At 44.1% G+C, this 16,696-nt stretch overlaps 1 protein-coding gene across 1 annotated transcript in view; it reads left to right on the top strand.

Annotated features, from left to right (window-relative positions):
- Positions 1-16,696, top strand: part of LOC139646276 (kelch-like protein 29) — a 197,188-nt gene that overhangs the window by 103,392 nt on the left and 77,100 nt on the right. Inside the window, exon 5 of the mRNA XM_071522256.1 lies at positions 1,985-2,512. Within this exon, the coding sequence (XP_071378357.1) occupies positions 1,985-2,512 (528 nt within the window). The remainder of the gene's footprint in view (positions 1-1,984; positions 2,513-16,696) is intronic.

Genomic DNA, 16,696 nt, shown 5'->3' with positions numbered 1-16,696 from the left:
CTCATTGTGTCTGAGTGAACGAGGCTTGGCTCACTCACTGCCCCCACACCAACTCCTCCACCCACGCCGCAGCTCGGAGCGAAGCGTGAGGAGAGTGAGATGTCACCGACCCAGCACGCTGTCGCATATGACACTCAAATCCAAGCATAGTGTCGCATATTGATTTGCGTGTGTGCGCTATTCCAAACTGTGACTGGCATTTGCAACGAAGCCAGCTCCTCTCCGCACTTCACTGAACTGTGTTGCCAGAAAGTTCTCTGCCAACTGTGCCAGAATTAATCAACGGTTTCTTTCAACAGAAAGTTCACTGCTGTGTCTGTTTAAGGAAGTTTCTCTTTGAAAATAAGTTTTGTTTTAACTTTTGTTTTGCTTGAAATGCAGGAAAAAGGATGATTTTTTTGATGCTGTGCTTTTAGATTTACCTTAACGGTTAATTGGGCAATTCATGGAAAAAAAATAAATAGATAAATTAAGTTTTTAAAAGGCCATGCAGCACTTTTGAAATCATTTAATATTCTATCCTTTGCAAATCTTAATTATGAAATACAAGAGAGCAATCACGACCAGGATGCATTTAATGTTAATGCAATTAATTCTTCTTCTTCTTAAACCTTTCATTAGCTTGGCAGGCAAGACCTGTGAATATGACTGCATGTTGGGCCTTGCTAATGAGATTCTTTGTGTACTTAATTATATATTCCAGTTGTAAGAGTCTCGACCAGAAAGCTACGGTAAAGGACCCAGACATAGAATTGGAAGAGAGATGTATATCAAACTATAATCAATGCCGCCCCCTAAAGAGGTCATCTCATTAAAACCGTGCTAATCATCCCAAAACTGTACAAGATGTGGAATTATTTCATTATCCCATTTGATATGAATCCTGTATCAGGATGAGCTGCAAACGAGGAGAAATGAAATACAGCGTTGGTGTCGATTAGCCCAATGACTGATGTGAATTATGAACTGAATTGGCCTCTGCTCTCTGGCTAAACTAGATCCTCTATTCCCACCCGCTTCTCTCTCTCTCTCTCTCTCTCTCTCTCTCTCTCTCCCTCTCTCTTTCTCTCCCTCTCCTTTTCACTGTCTGGTTCCATCTCTCTCTTTCTCCATCTGTCTCTGCCCAGACTGTAATATTAGCAGGGCCAGTATAATGAATAATGTGGGTTTCTTTTTTCTTCTTCTTCCTCTTTTTGCGTGCTGTGATTTAGCCTTTGGCCCCTCGGCAGAGTGGCAGGCTATTTTTGGAGCTGGGACGGAGGGCAGGAAGAGTTGGGGGTGGGGGGTGGGGGGTGGGGGGGGGGGATCAGGGAGAAGGGAGGCAGTATTCAGGTCCAATATGGCTGCATTTTCATAAGATTAATCAGATCTTCCATGAGCATCCTCTTCCCAGCACTGATCCCCACACCCTCAGTATCCACGCCTCAGGATAGAGAAATGATTGGCTCCGAGTGTCTGGGTAAACACAAGCTCCTACACAGATAATGGTCCTGACTGCCACACGCACTGAGCATGTCTCCTCACCGTGTATGCTTTCAGATTCAGAATAGCATTTGTTCAGCTTGGAGTAAAATAAATCCCCTAATCTTATTATGATGTTGATCTTGGACACAGATGCATGCATCACTGCAAATCTTTTGTGTTTGATATGTAGTTTCAAGTCCAAAACAAACTTTGACCAGAGCAGAGCGGAGCTGCGCGCCGCTGACAGTGTGGAGAGTAACTTCAAGCTGTAGTCTGTCTTCCCATGCTGTTTTCTGTCTCTATTTGATCATCTAATACCAGACATAAAATCAGCACTCTGGCCCTGTTCTCGACTTTGTCTACGGCTTACCAAAATGCCACAAATCAATCTGTAGTATAAAATTACATTTATCTTGACTTTCACATTGTGTTATTGTGTGAAGTTGGATATGCAATTGATTGTTCTCTTCCTTTCCCTCTTCTGTCTCTCTCTCTGTCTCGCTCTGTCTGTGTCTGCCAGGTCCGCCATGGGCTCCTCCAGTAGCTGCGGTGAGCCAGCCCAGCCTCCTGCCCCATACCTACGCCCTGCCCCAGCCTCCCACCTTCAGCCACAGCGTGACTGTGCAGTCACCCATCATAGGAGTAACCCCGTCCATCCAGACTCCCATGCCCCCGCACCACCCCCTCATGACGGCCCACTTCCAGCTGCCGCCGCACTCCGCCCAGCAGCCGCCCTCCATGGTGCTGAGCATGCCGAGCCAGCCTCCGTACCCCTCGGCCCAGCCCTCGGTCGCGCCTTCCCCCCTCACCGCCCCCGCCAACCAGGTGGTTCATCCAAACCCTCACAGTGTGATGGGCAATGGCCACTTAACCCCTCACCCCAACCACCCCCTCATCCAGCCCCCGGCCTTGCCCCTGACCAATGGACAGGCAGCACCACAGGCCCAGCCCACAGCAGCAGCCAATCAGGACAGTCCTAATGGGCTGCAGATGCTGCGGACAGTTGGAATGGGGAAGTACGAGTTCAGTGACCCGGGACATCCCAAAGGTAAGAGAGGCCCGCCTCAGCTGATACACTCAAGGCAGATTGTTAGGTGTTTCAGGATCACTGTCAGTCTGTGTCTAACTTCAGATGTGGAACCTGTCACACCCAGCTTTCAGAAGGCTAAAGCAAGGTAGTCTGTTCAGCGATCAACCCCAGCACAGTAGTGCGTCCAGAATGGGGAAGTGTTAGGCGTTAGATCAGTGTACTCTTAGCTCTCTATTCCCAGTGACCTCGGCTTATGTGGGCCATGTTGGAATGAAACACAGAGGCCTCTGCCTGTATACTGGAGCAGTTTCGGATGCCAACAGTCATAAACAAGGCCGCAAACACTCTCGCAAGAGGTTGTTAAAATACAACTTGCAACCAGAGCCAATTCACTTCAAAGCTGCTCCAAGGTCACAGAGAACCGTGTTGCGCTTAGACCAACAGTGAGCCGACTGCTACTGAAAACTTGTGCCACATACAATACCGCCTGCTGAAATGTATGGAGAAGGCATATAGGAAAATTCTACTAATTTCAACCTACCATACTCCAGCGACACCTGTAGTCATATACTGCATGTTGTGCTCTGAAATTGGTTAAATTTTGTCAGTTAAACTGGCAGCAACCTTTTCAGCGTTCTTTACTTGTACACTCACAATGCCTACCAAACATCAGGCTGAAAGAGCTTTCAGTCAGAGCGCTCACATCTCTCTGAGATCGTTTGAAGCCTTGTTGACTTGTGCTGTGTTTGTGAAGGTGCTTCAGTACTGTGGCTCATGCCTGAGTCTGCAAGCTGTAAATTGGTGTTTGGTTTAACCTTGGAGTTTATGATGCAGGGCCCTAGAAACAGATGTTCACAATTCCCTGACCAATTTTCACATTTAATGAAGCTTTTAATTTAGGTTTAGATTGTTTTCGTTTTCCTGAGTCATTTTGATCAATAAAACGTGTGCAAATGAGCTTGTAGACTGCAAAAAGCAATTATTTCGGGGGCTGCCTGCGATACATTGAAATTAGACAGCAGGTAGAATTGGAAATGGATAATTAGATGGGCTTCTCAGCCCAGTCCAGTCTGTATCAAGTGAGAGCTTTTTGGATTCTGCCATCTTGGATGGAGTGTGTCTTGATCCATTAGTCATGTCCATGTCAAAATTTATTGACTCCTCTTTACAGGCCAAGAAAGCTAGAGTTTAAGTGGGACCATTATACAGATCCATTTGACAGAGGGAAAATAAGCACTATAGACTTGTAAAACATTCAGCAGCGCAAGCACTCATACATTACTGTTATTATTCTTTATTATTTTTTTTCATATTATGATACATCATATTATATATGTATGTGGTTGCAGTTTATCAATTGCCATGCTGCAATACAAATGGAGGGGAAAAATGAAAGCAGAACAAATCATCCCTGCATCAGTTTTCAGAACATCATACAAGTTACACACTTGAAATCTTGTTTAGGCCTCTCTGAAGGTCAAACTGGAAATGGAGGCGCTTGAATCTCAACATCTCCTCTGCCATTCTAGCTGTTTTTCAGCCCTACTTGGCATTAGATAGACATAAGTGAGCGAGTCATTGGGGTAATGTCACAAGGACAACAGGGATAGGTGCAACGTTGAGAGCAGCAGTAAATTAGCAGTTGTGACGTCTCTTCAACAACCTGGCGAGGGAGACCTCTCTGCTGATGGGAACAAGGCTTAACCTTGCAGGCGTAATCACACCAATGCCAACCTCAGTGGCCCGTCATCTGACTGTGCTGACTGCTGTCTTTCTTTCTGTGCTTATCTGTCTCTTTCTTCCTTCTATTTGTCTCTAAATCTGTCATTTTCTGCCTCTCTTTCTCTCTCTCTATCTCTGCTTTCTCACCTCACAGAGGAGAAGTTTCCTCCACTCACAAGCTCTCAAAGGTGGCATGCATTCTATCTGAAATCAATTAACACTGCATACCGATGTGGCAAGGCTACCTACTGGCCTATTGCACCGGCATAGTGCTAAAACGTGTAGAGAAAGCTCTTGCGGCCTGCAATCCTGGCTGGCTTCCCGGTTCGAAATGTGTTGGACCGAGGCACCTTGCTTTTTTTGGAATAGTACTAGTTTGTGAAAAGCAGCTGCTGTTTGGGGTCAGTGTCTTTCCATCCCTCTAATGGCTGAGGTTAGGATTAGGGGGTTGGCTGATCTGATTCCAGACCTGCGGTTTTGGGTTACTTCCGTGTGGCATAATAATAGGTGATAAAGTAAGCTATAGCCTCCTCACCCACTTGCCGTATCTCTTGCTCTCTCTCTGTTCTCATGCACACAAACACACACATCCCACACTTCCTCTCTCTCACACACACACACAAGGTGCAAGGTAGACTGAGGTTTTCCCCTCAGGAAAATTCTCGTGGTCAAATGCAGTAAAAACAGGACATAGAGATAAGATAATAATACAGTAGTCTGTACTCAGCCGTCACAAACATACTCATTGATGCACACCATCGGCCCGCCGCCCGCCACACACACACACACACACACACGCAATTGCACACCCATCCACTCGTACATAGCGGACCATGTCAGGGCTTGCAGTAATTACAAATACGTTTAAATTATGGTACAAAAAGTACTGACCTTCATCTCATACAGCACATTAGGCTAGATTAGAAGTTATAGGGCAGTAAACTTCCACAACAGCTCAGCAGAAACCAAATTAGGTCTGTGGAGATCCAGCAATCGACGTAGCCCAAGCAACTGTAAGCATTAATTTTTCTGAAGATAAGAGATAAACTATTTGAGAATGTGAGAGACTGCACACTAATATTTACTCTCAAATTGTCAAAAACTGGTCATGTGTATCACCTCAGTGGGTTTTTAGACGTGATTGAAAAGCTTATTGAATAAACAATTTAAATGAGAAAGCCACAACTTAAATTACTGTGTTGCTGCATAACAAGTTTGAGGCATCAAGACACAATGCCAGTAAGAGCTGAAGTGCGGAGGCGCTTTTGTGGCTTTTGGTGGCAAAGGCCTGGATCTTGGAGGAGCTGACGGAGCTCTTCCTCCTTAATCCTGCTGCACGCCAGGCCACTATGTGTGTGTGTGTGTGTGTGTGTGTGTGCGCGTGTGCGTGGGTACGAGACTCGAAACCCGTGGGTGACTGCATGTGTGCACAACTGCTTGGGTGTGACGGCATGCGTGTTTTGTCAGATGTCAGCCTCACAGCCTTAAAGCCAAACACCACAGTGACAGAAATCACACTCCGTGTTTGATTTGGCTTTGCCTTCAAAGGGAGCAATTTGTCTTCGCTCTGCATCAGTGGGCACATCAACAACTGTGCTTCTATGTGTGTGTGTGTGTGTGTGTGTGTGTGTGTTTGTGCGGTCTGTATATGTGTCTGTTTAGGTATTTCTGTTTACAGTATATGTGTGTTTGTATATGTCTGTATATATGCTATATGTTTGTGTGCCTGTGTGTGTGTGTGTGAAGATTTGCACAGAGCAGCTTGGCAGTTTAGCAGTTTTCGGCTCGTCTCCTGCTGAGGGACGCCAGTCTCCAGGCTGTGATCTACCTGACTGAACTAGCTACTGGCTTCTCCATCCACAGCAGGTCTTTTCATAATACCTGGCTGCCATAGTGTTCGAATCAAACTCCACACCCTCTTGCCAATTGTTAGTTTCCCTCACACCGCCCAACTCTTAGCCTCAGTTTTTTCTTCTTCTTCTTCTTCTTCTGATCTCTCTCTCTCTCTCTCGATCTCTCTCTCTCTCTCTCTCTCTCTCTCTCTCTCTCTCTCTCTCTCTCTCTCTCTCTCTCTCTCTCTCTCCGTCTCTCTCTCTCTCAGAATTCAGAGGCAGGTTTATCAGAATAAAATCAGAATATGGCAGAGCTCCCACACACTGAGATAGTCTAACCACAGCTGTAGCCAGAGCCACAACAATCACATTTGACGGCACATTTTGTGAAACGTGAGAATACACAATGACTGACATTCTTATTAAAAGAGAGACAAAAAGCCAAAGAGAAAGAAACACAAAAGAGAGACGAGCAGAGAGAGAGAGAAGGTGGGATACAGGGAGAGAGTGAACATGAGAGAGAGAGATGCTGAGAGCAGAGTCAGTCTGTGTCTATTGACCAAGTCATTAAAATCGATGGCTGTCCTGATGAATATCAGCCTGGCAAAGCCAGTGCAGAGCTCAGCAGGGACGGACCCACTCACTGAAAGCATGATTGAGCACTATTTAAAAGGGAGCTCACTACTGAAAACCACATTAATACCAAAAGGAACTCCTTATTTTCACATCTGCATATCCGAGTCTATTTTAAAGACCACCGCTGTTCTCCTTGCCAGCCGTGGAAATGATTTTTTGATATTGTTTTCTAGCTTACTATGCCAGAGACGCTGAGATGAATATGGGTAGCAGTGTTGTGGCTGCGGAACACACTGTGACACTGAAGGCGATGCTGGTTTTGCTGTTGAATAAATGCCTGAAAAAGGAGCTGTTGGAGTAAAGACGCTGCATGTGTTGGGAGCTTTAGTTCGGCTTGAAGTTGGGTGTAACAGACAGCTCTGTCTGGCCACCTGCTGCCCTACTGAGCATGTGCTGCGGATTGCCGTGCTGGCTCCTCGCCTCTTCTCTCATGTCAAACATCATTTTAACGCTTCTTTCCACTCCAGTGGCCTTCACCGGTCCCTTTCCCACACACACACACATATATACACACACACGCTCACACGCACACAAGGAAGAGACACACCCACGCGCATGCAAACAAAAAGGCAGGGACACCCATACACACACAAACGCACATGAAAGGGTCTCACTCCCATACACACACATGCGCAAACACAGGGCACACATACACACCCACACACACGCACACACATACACATATACACCCACAGTCACACACACATCCAGCAGCACCCCACCTCCTCTCTGCCCAGGAAGGTCATCTTCCAGTCAGCTCACATCAGCCATCATCTGGGGACCAAGCAGCTCTGGAGCTGCTAGTGAATGCAATTAAGATGCCTTGCCGAGTTAAGATCTGTGTTTTACTATGCTACAGCCAGACTGGGCCGGCCTCACCTCCAGCACCGGCTCACTTTTCCTCTGCTCCGCTGTGGCCGTTTCATCATTCTTATCTGCTTTACTTTGGTCTCATTAATAAGATTTTAATTATGTATTCGTGTTTGTTTACTTTCGGACCGAGCCTATTGGCACTGCGGCGTCACTGTCCACTCGCGTATTGGTTCTTTGCACATTATTGCTGCGATATTACCGCTGACCAAGGTAATTACAGGTGACTAAATATGTAAGATAGTGATTGTTTACAAGATCAGGCTGTGTGTGCTGGGGCTGTTTATTTAAGGGAGATGGGTGCCCTTTTTCTCCAGACTTATCATACCTCATCAGAGGCTGTTTTGGAATTGAGGTGCTGTTTTAAAAGGTTATTTCACCTTGTCATTTGTTTGTGAGGTTATATGATAACTATGTTTTGCTTTTATCCCGGGACAGAGAGGCCTTAAAATGTTTTTTGGCTGTGTTGTGCCGGTGTCCTATCTCTCACCTAGGCAGATCTCTATCGATGGACAGAAGTAACTAACATTATTAAATGGATGGAGATATGGCATCATCAGCATTATTAGTGGTGCATAAACATTCATTTAGAGATTTAACCACAAGCATCTACTACTGGCGTTCTTATGACAGGCTGTTCAAACCAGTTATTAAAAACACAGCCAGTCTCTGATAGCCACACTGAAACCATTAATCATAGCAAGCACATTAATTATACTCTCTCTCTCTCCCTCTCTCTCTCTTTCTTTTTCTCTCTATTCTCTCTCTCTATCGCTCTCTTTTTCAGACTTAATAGAGTGCAAAGAACCTCGACTGCATCCTCATTGCAAATTATACAAAGTGTGGCTTTCACTGAGATAAAAATAATACTGGATCTGACCAAGTCTTGTGGAGGAGTTTTAGTTTGTTTGTTTTTTTTTTCTTTTTTTTTTTTTTTTCTTTTAATTTTCAACATGCTGACTCGGATCAGCATCTGTGAAATAAGCAGCGGCAAATTAATTAAAGTCACTGCGGTGTTGTGCTGGGCGATTATCTTAAAGCTATCCACATCAGGATTAGCTTAAGCAGAACTAGGGTTGTTATGATTCCAAAACAGGCTTAAGTTAAAATATGAAATTCATGGATTTTGTTATGTGGTTTTTACCCATAGCATTCCTTAAATCTGGGCAATCGTAGCAGAGACAGAAATGGGATTCACAAGGAATGTTGCAAATAATTAATGAAGCTGAAATTTATTCCAATTACTGTGGGCTCGGTATGTGCAGGTAATTCTGTTAAATGAACACATGCCTTAGTGATATGCTTATGAGTAACCTTGGCACACGAATCCACACGGCGCCTACATATTCATGATATTGACTCAAACATCTCATTTTGGAGCGGCAGGAGCGGTCTGGACACCGCTGCGCCTCTGTGTGGATGGAGCCCAGCAGCTGCCCGACACTGTCTCTTTAACTTTGCTAAGGATGGCTTCCATTGAGATGTCTAACTGTTTCTAGTACGGCTCAGCCTCTCCGGAGAGGAGGGAAAGAGGAGAGAGGGAGGAGAGGAAAACGTGAGGCGAGCAGCGGCTGCGTGTCAAAGGCAGAGGAAGGAAAAGCTGCTCGCCCTTGTTCTTTCTCTCCCTCGTTATCGTATTTTAAAGGAGAGGAGCCCCGCCAGGAGCCCCATACATTATATCCCCCCGCAGTTAATATAGGGACGGCGGATAGCTCATTAAGATTGATCATTCCTCGTCCGCCTCCTCCATGCAGAACGCGGTGCAGCCTTCATTAATCACCGGGATTTCCAGATAAAGCTCGGTGGCGGCGCCGTCGCAGGACCCGGAGCCTGACAGGCGGGCTGCTACATGCATAATCACAGACGCAGTGCAGCCAAGGAGCAGCCGCCCGGCTCCCTGCCACGCTAGAGAGGGCACCGTATCTACGCCTCCCTCCCTCCTCCATCCTCTCCTCAACCTATACTCTCCTCCTCCACCTCCTCCCCACCTGTCCTCTTCACTTCAAGTCTCTGTCTGTTTCTCTCCCTCACTCCCCACCCCACACCCTTACTATTGCCCCCCCCCCCCACCTCCTCCCCACCTACCCACACACACACGCACATGCACACACACACATGCACACACACGCACTGTAACAACCACCTGCTTCCCATACCCACGTCTAGCTTCTCCCCCTTCCCTCTCTCTTCCTTCCATCATCTCCTCTCCCTTCCTTCACTTTTTTTTTTATCCTCCTGTTCTTCCATATCTTCCTTCCTCACCATACCTGCCACCTGCTCCATGCTTCCCTAACTCCTCTTTCCACCTCCCTGCTTTCTCTGCACCACTGACGGCAGAGTTGTTAGTCATTTCTTTAATGGCCTGTTTTTTTCAGCTGGGAATGCCTCAATTAGGAGAGTGACAGAGGAAAATTTGAGAGAAGAGAGGATTAAAGACAGGAAAAAAAAAAAAAGTCCAGTCAGTCCAGATTGCTCATTTGCCTGTGACAGCTGGACCGAGTGTCAGATGGCTCTGTGTTTTCGTCTAAACCGCCCAATCAAACTGACTCATTTGCCTTATTACCTTTGCAAAAAACTGAGCACAACATTTTTTTTTTTTTCGTTAGCGTTAGCTCAGAGTATTGTAAGCCCATAATATATTGTAATCTTTGCCTGACTCTTTATTGGGGTTGGAGATGAGGGAGGATGTCACCTCTGTTTACCATGCAAGATCTGCCACTGTTTGGGGTTAACATACACACACACACACACACACACACACACACACGCGAAGCTGGAGTTATCAGGTTTGTAGTCCCGCAGTATCTCTCTGCCAGCATTGTGACAGAGTGGACCCTTTGAGGATAACGCTCCACTTTGGGATGGACTGTTTTCTGCTGCTGTAGGCAAATAGACTTTAGCTCCCAGGCCTTTCCAGCTCAGTCGTTTTCATGAGGTAAACAGAAATTCAGTCCACGAACTGAGAAGAGCGGTGTGTATGTTTTAAAAATAAGGATTTGACCACTGATGGATTGTGTTTAAGTTTGTCCCTCTCACCATGTTTGCCTCAGTCATCATCAAGTGATTCAAATCCAGCTTTGTTGCAGGTAGGGGTTGAGAGAAATGGTCAGGTCGCTACTATGCTTTCTATGAACAGGGCTCTTTCTTTGTTTCTTTCTTTCAATCTCTCTCACACTCTTACACCGTATCACACTGAAAAATAATGAGTGAGTATAAAAAAAGCTATTGTACTCATGCCTTTGACAGTTGTGGAAACGGCCAGAGAGAGTTGTGTGGCGGCCTGCCACAGCGCTAAGCCAAACTTTCTCTCTGGGAAACCTCATCATTTTTTCTCGTGATGTGAAGTGATTTGCTGGCTATTGTGTAGGCTGAGCTGGCAAAAATTGTTTTAGAGTAACGAACCTCTTAACCTACAGTATGTTTTATCTACCCATGACTGGCCAGTCAGTTTTTAGCAGTTCAAGCCACAACTTTTCTAATAATTTAGAGCCCCATCTTCTCATCCACTTTTGGGTCCCATCCCAGATTTTAAACCAACACCCACACATACACACACACACACACACACACACACACACACACACACACACACACACACACACACACACACACACACACACAGACACACAGACACACACACACACAAAGGCACGTACACACTGTACATGGATTGCCTGGAAGTGTGATGAAGTGTGACACCTGGTTGCTCAGAGCTGCAGTATCATGCATTGAGTATTCAGGAGAGGTCCTGGACTGGAACAGTGCCATTTGCCTACATGAAACGTCCAATGCCCTCAGTTATGTGGGAGCAAATTGATTTGCGTGTAAAGTAGTGTCAAAGTGAATGGAAGTTATGCCTCAAATGGGCCTGAATCTCAAACACCTTGTGTCAGGGACTATCTGATATGATAGGATTAATTGGCATGAGTCAGATGTCGATGTGTTATATTTCACATCAGCCATGAAATATGCCGTAATGCATTATCAATGAGGCCGAGCGTAAACGCAGCAGATGTTGCCAGGAAGCCAGTCAATAGCGGATGTTTCTCTCTAATGAGAAGGCGTAATTACAACTGGGAGGGAACTGAATTGCCAAAACAGCAGCAGATGAGTCTCACCATCTCGGTGCCGAGCTCAAAATCCAAAAGAACCTCGGCAGAGTATTAGCCTGCTAATGTTCACGGTGTGCACACTGATCTGAGTGGATGGTCAAACTTTTTCTTACCCAGAAACTTTTAAATGGGTTTGATAATGCATGCGGGGCATCTAATAAATACTAATGACAAGACCAGACATTAGCAGGAATGGGCTCCTCTCTCCGAACTCATTATTCCACAGAGCTAGCAACAGGCTTAGCATGCGTAGATATATAATTCTTCCGTGACTTAGACAAATGATAATGGCCTGAATTGCAATCAGACATCTTTGTAGGCTAGTGGTGCACTCTCTAAGCTTGATGGACTTAAAGTCCTCCTTAGCAGTGAGATAGGACATGATGGCGTGCCGACGCAGCGATATGCCATTACCTTATAACGTTTTCCGAATGCGTTTTGTTGCTAGAGGCTGCAGCCCTGAATTATGGTGCTGATTATTATCATCATTCTGCTACAGTAGTCATTGTACCTATTCTCCTCTTTCAAAATGCTAGATACGAACATTGTTTTCCTATGCAGCGCAGCTGGCTAGAGGGCTGGATAAACGGCATCGTCTGAGTGATTTAAACTGAGATTACAACTTTGCAAGACCATGTATCAGCGGCGGGTATGCAGGGAAAATGTATGATTTCAAGGTATCAGAAAATTTGCAAAGCAGTTCAGTCACCTTTAGATTGTTTTTAATCCCCGGGGAGAAAGAGAAAGAGACAGACAGACAGAGAGAGAGAGAGAGACAACGGGGGAGGAAAGGAAGGAGAGGGAAAAAATTCTATCTGATGGAATGCAAAGATTACTCGCCTGACTCCACGGCAGGATCCACTCAGAGCTCATCTCAGGTGTGCAGTCTGCTGAGAAGACTCCCACACACAACGCAACCCCGCCACTAACCTTTCTGCTTGGGCTGCCATGACTTTCACAAAGTTACCCAGTAAACACACATTGTCCTCAGGGGGAGAAGTGACATTTATCTTAAGCTGCACTGGGGACAGGGGAAATCTGTTGCCTCAGTGTTTTTCATATTATTCATTTTTTTTTATTTATTTATTATTATTATTTGTATTTATTTTATTGTTGTGGTTGAACTGTCATGCTATTTGGGGTCAACGTGGAAGAGGCGGTTGAAATGTAGCTCACAGAGGCAGATATTACCGATGTGCAAGCCTGTAAGGAACGCACGGAAACCCAACTCGTAAACACAGTCTAGGGGTAAGGCAAGCTCGGCAGCATATCTACATTCTCTCACACACACACTGGCATCTCTGCTTGGCCACCGATACGTGCCTGGGTCCTAAATGTGGAGGGGCAGAAGAGGGCCGGCACAGCTGAGACTGCTGCTTCCAGACTTGAGTTGGGGGCCAGGGGTGGAGAGTAACTCAGAACTTTTACTCAAGGACAGTACTTAAGTAGAGTCTGCACTTTTATCTTTCATTTTAGGGATCTTTGTACTTTAATTGCTCTTCTTCTTTAAAAGCAAAATCCTACTTTTTTTTTTTTTATCTAATTGCGCCTGCACTGGTTTCCTTTTAAGAGAAAGGCTTTGCATACAAAAACGTGATCAGCTTATGAAAATAATGAACATAGCATAATGGATCCCTGATTAGGGCTTGGCGATATGGACAAAATTAATTTCACAATGACAATTAATTATTTTAATAGCAATATATAACAGTATCTGCTATTGTGCAAAATCACATGTTAAATAATCAAATTAATGTCGTCATCATCCCCCTCTCCGTCCCCCACTCTTTCCTGTCTCTCTTCACTATAAACTAATAAATATAACTCTAATAAACTCTAATAATGCCCCAAAATCTAATCTAAAAAACAAAAAAACAAAGTACAATAAAACTGTTATTTTCAAATAATATCCCCTAATTTGTTTCAGATCTTCAGATTTTAATTAGTATTTGCTTTTTATCATTAATTTAGAGAACAGGATTATGTATTACGATAACTCAGTATCATTATTTCATCACAATACGATTCTATTGAAAAAAAATGAATCAATGATAATATTGAATTATTGCTCAGCCCTACGCCTGACCCTGTTTGGCTTAATCCAGACAGATTTATGCAGTGGAGATGGAGCACTTCTACACTTCAAAAAATACAAAGACATACTTGTTAAAAATTATATTTTGTTTAGCTTTTGAAACTTAGATCCATTTGGAAAGGTGGCCTAGTTTTTAGAGAGACTGTCACATAACCACAGGATCACAGGCTCAGATCCCTGCAACAGCAGATGTGTCCGCAACAGCCAGTTGTCCTGCTCACTCATTGTATATTGCTTTGTATAAAGAATGTCAAATAAATACTTAAATATGCTTACTAAAGTTTCAGACTTTTAAAGATTTCTTTACCACCAATGTATTTCTACTTCTACTTAAGTAAAGGATTTGAGTATTTCTTCCCCCACTGCCTGGGGCTGATTACAGTACAATACCTTTATGTTCCAGTCAGGTGGAAAGTCAGTTTTCTTGGATACTGAAATGCCATGGTGGGCAGGCAACCTGACAGTAGGCCTGGAGACAACTTTGGTATTTGTAGTACTCATGATATTGTGGTTTGAGGTCAAATCCATTTTCTGCGAGGTTTTGGAACAGAAATGATCCACTACAACTGACCAGCAGAAAACTGTGTGTGATCGCACTGAGCAGCTCTCAGTTGTGAAGTAACTAAGTGTGAAGCAGGGTGTTGCTGTGAGAGAGCCAAGATGCTCAGTCAACCTTCCCTTGGTGAATCAGAAAATAAACATGGTTTTGTGCAGATGCTCCCAGGAAAGTTGCATTCATAGTGTTTATACAACTCCTGTGTCCAGATGATTCATTTCACTCAATTAGCTTTGCTTTTCCACTGGGGTTTAAAATTTGGGTTAGATAGAACTCTGTCCTCGCGGTAATTTTTATGAAATAGTAACTTAGCACTTTAATTAAAAGAGAAGATGGAGAAGTGTTGCTCACCCACTCAGTTCTAATCAATTCCCCTCCAAGCATATGTTATCTTCGCCAGCCAGCATTTCCTCATAAGCACAGCATTGTTATTAGGATTACTCTTTTATGACATTGTCTTGCCTAAAGTATTGTGTGTGTAGGTACGCGTGCATGTGTGTTTTTGTCCTGCATGTGCGTGGCTGCATCTATCTCTTTGCACGCATGCTTGTGCGTATGTGCGCGATGACAATGTCATCTTTTGTGGAGTGGATAAATTACTCAACCCACAGCCGACTATGACAATGAATTCCTCAGTAATGCTCAAGCAGAGTGTTGGCTAATCTGTGATGGGGCCCAGTCCACTTTCAAAACTTCATGTGGCATACTGTTAAAGAAACTAAAATCCATATTGGCATCTTGCCTCCTTGGCACCATGACAAATACGCCAATCCACAACTGCAGGGCTTAATCCTGCCCTGAGCGGTTAAAAAGTGGGCTTTTTTTAAGCAGCTGGGCCTGTATTCGTAAAGCATTTTATCTCACTCCCAAAAGTGGTTCTTGGTGGCAGTAAAAAGTTCTTGGGAGTTTCCTCCGAAAAGCCATTCAAAAGCTTGTCAGGCTCAACTTATTATAAGGAATTCCTGGCTAAGAGAATGGTTTGACATCATTGCTAACAAATCTAGATTGATCAATGAACATTTTATTTTAGTGCTTCCCAGCCCGTTGCTCATCATCCATGATCCGAATAATTCGTAGTCATTTGCAGAGCCTTATGAAATAATAAAATTCAATGTAATAACCAGGACAACCTTTGTAGGTTTATTTGAACGAGCAATTAGTGCTACGAGCGATGGCGAAAACACACAAATTGGCCAATCAGAACAATTGCCAACACAGCTCAGCCAAAATACAAAATACAAAAAGCATATTTCCATTAGTTTTTCCCTGAATGCTTGAATCTGTGTGTTATTTCAGATGGTTGCACAGTAGGTTAATACAGTTGATCAACACTGCACACATTAGTAGATTGGCCTCATACTGACTTCCCCACGCCTCTGTATTCGTCTCATAATGATACTGTAGGTGTTTGCTTCAGAAAAATAAATGTTTAACTGGGAGTGAAATGGTGTGCATCACACCGCTGTGATTTGAGTGCAAAGTGTGTTTTTTTGGAACAGTTGTCCTGTCCCAGTTTTCCTAGTTGTAGATTTATTCCTATGGTGAATCTATTGTAGGTTAGGTTAGCTCTACACTGTTTTCAAAGAGAAAAGGGAGATTGATGTGCATGCTTCATTCTTGTCATTTAACAAGGTGATATGGTGATAGAGGAACATATCTATATAGCTATTGTGCAGTAGCTGTCATCAAAAAAGTTAATTAAAATAAAATAAATGTAATTTGTTGTTTCATTTTAGCTCAAGTCGCCTGGTGGCCAATGTTCCATTGTCTCAAAGTAATGGCAATTTAAAGTATTTTGACATTTGTAACAATATTACCAGGGAGCACGTTTTGGGAGGAATTAGCTCATGATTATATTGCTGTGAAATTAGCTGTGATGACACATTATAATACTGTTTATAACAGCGCTGTCACTGTTACAAACAATTGCACCACTGATCTGCTTTCTGCTTTCATCAGATCCAATTTGGAAGTTGTCAATCTCAACACTCCACAGTCGCAAATAAGTCAAAACATTGTAGATTGAAAGATGGAAAAATTTCTACAATTGGTGTGTAAGCCTATTTGCCAATTCAACATCTTAGACATTTTCTGAGCCTCCAGTACTTTTTGACAGACTTTCATCAGAAGCTGTAGCACCTGAAGGATGGGATGGGATACGATGGGGAGCTTGTTTGGTGCCCAGAGGAGTGTCCTTTTGTTAAAGTCTGTTTGAGGGAGTATGACCACTTGTCACCTACCGTCCCCCTGCCTGGCTAATGAGGAACAGACTGTACCAGCAGGGACCCAAGTCTGTCTCTCTCTCTCTCACACACACACGCACACACACACTTCCATGTATACACAACCACAGAACAAGAGAACATTGTATGACATCCT

This window comes from Centroberyx affinis, unplaced genomic scaffold (genome assembly GCF_046629955.1).
Source record: "Centroberyx affinis isolate AG114_WGS23_722 - 3 ecotype Tasmania unplaced genomic scaffold, CSIRO-AGI_Caff_v1 ptg000969l_1, whole genome shotgun sequence".
NCBI classification, from domain to species: Eukaryota; Metazoa; Chordata; class Actinopteri; order Beryciformes; family Berycidae; genus Centroberyx; species Centroberyx affinis.
Note: the sequence above shows the minus strand (reverse complement) of the source record. Positions and strands in the feature narration are given on the sequence as shown.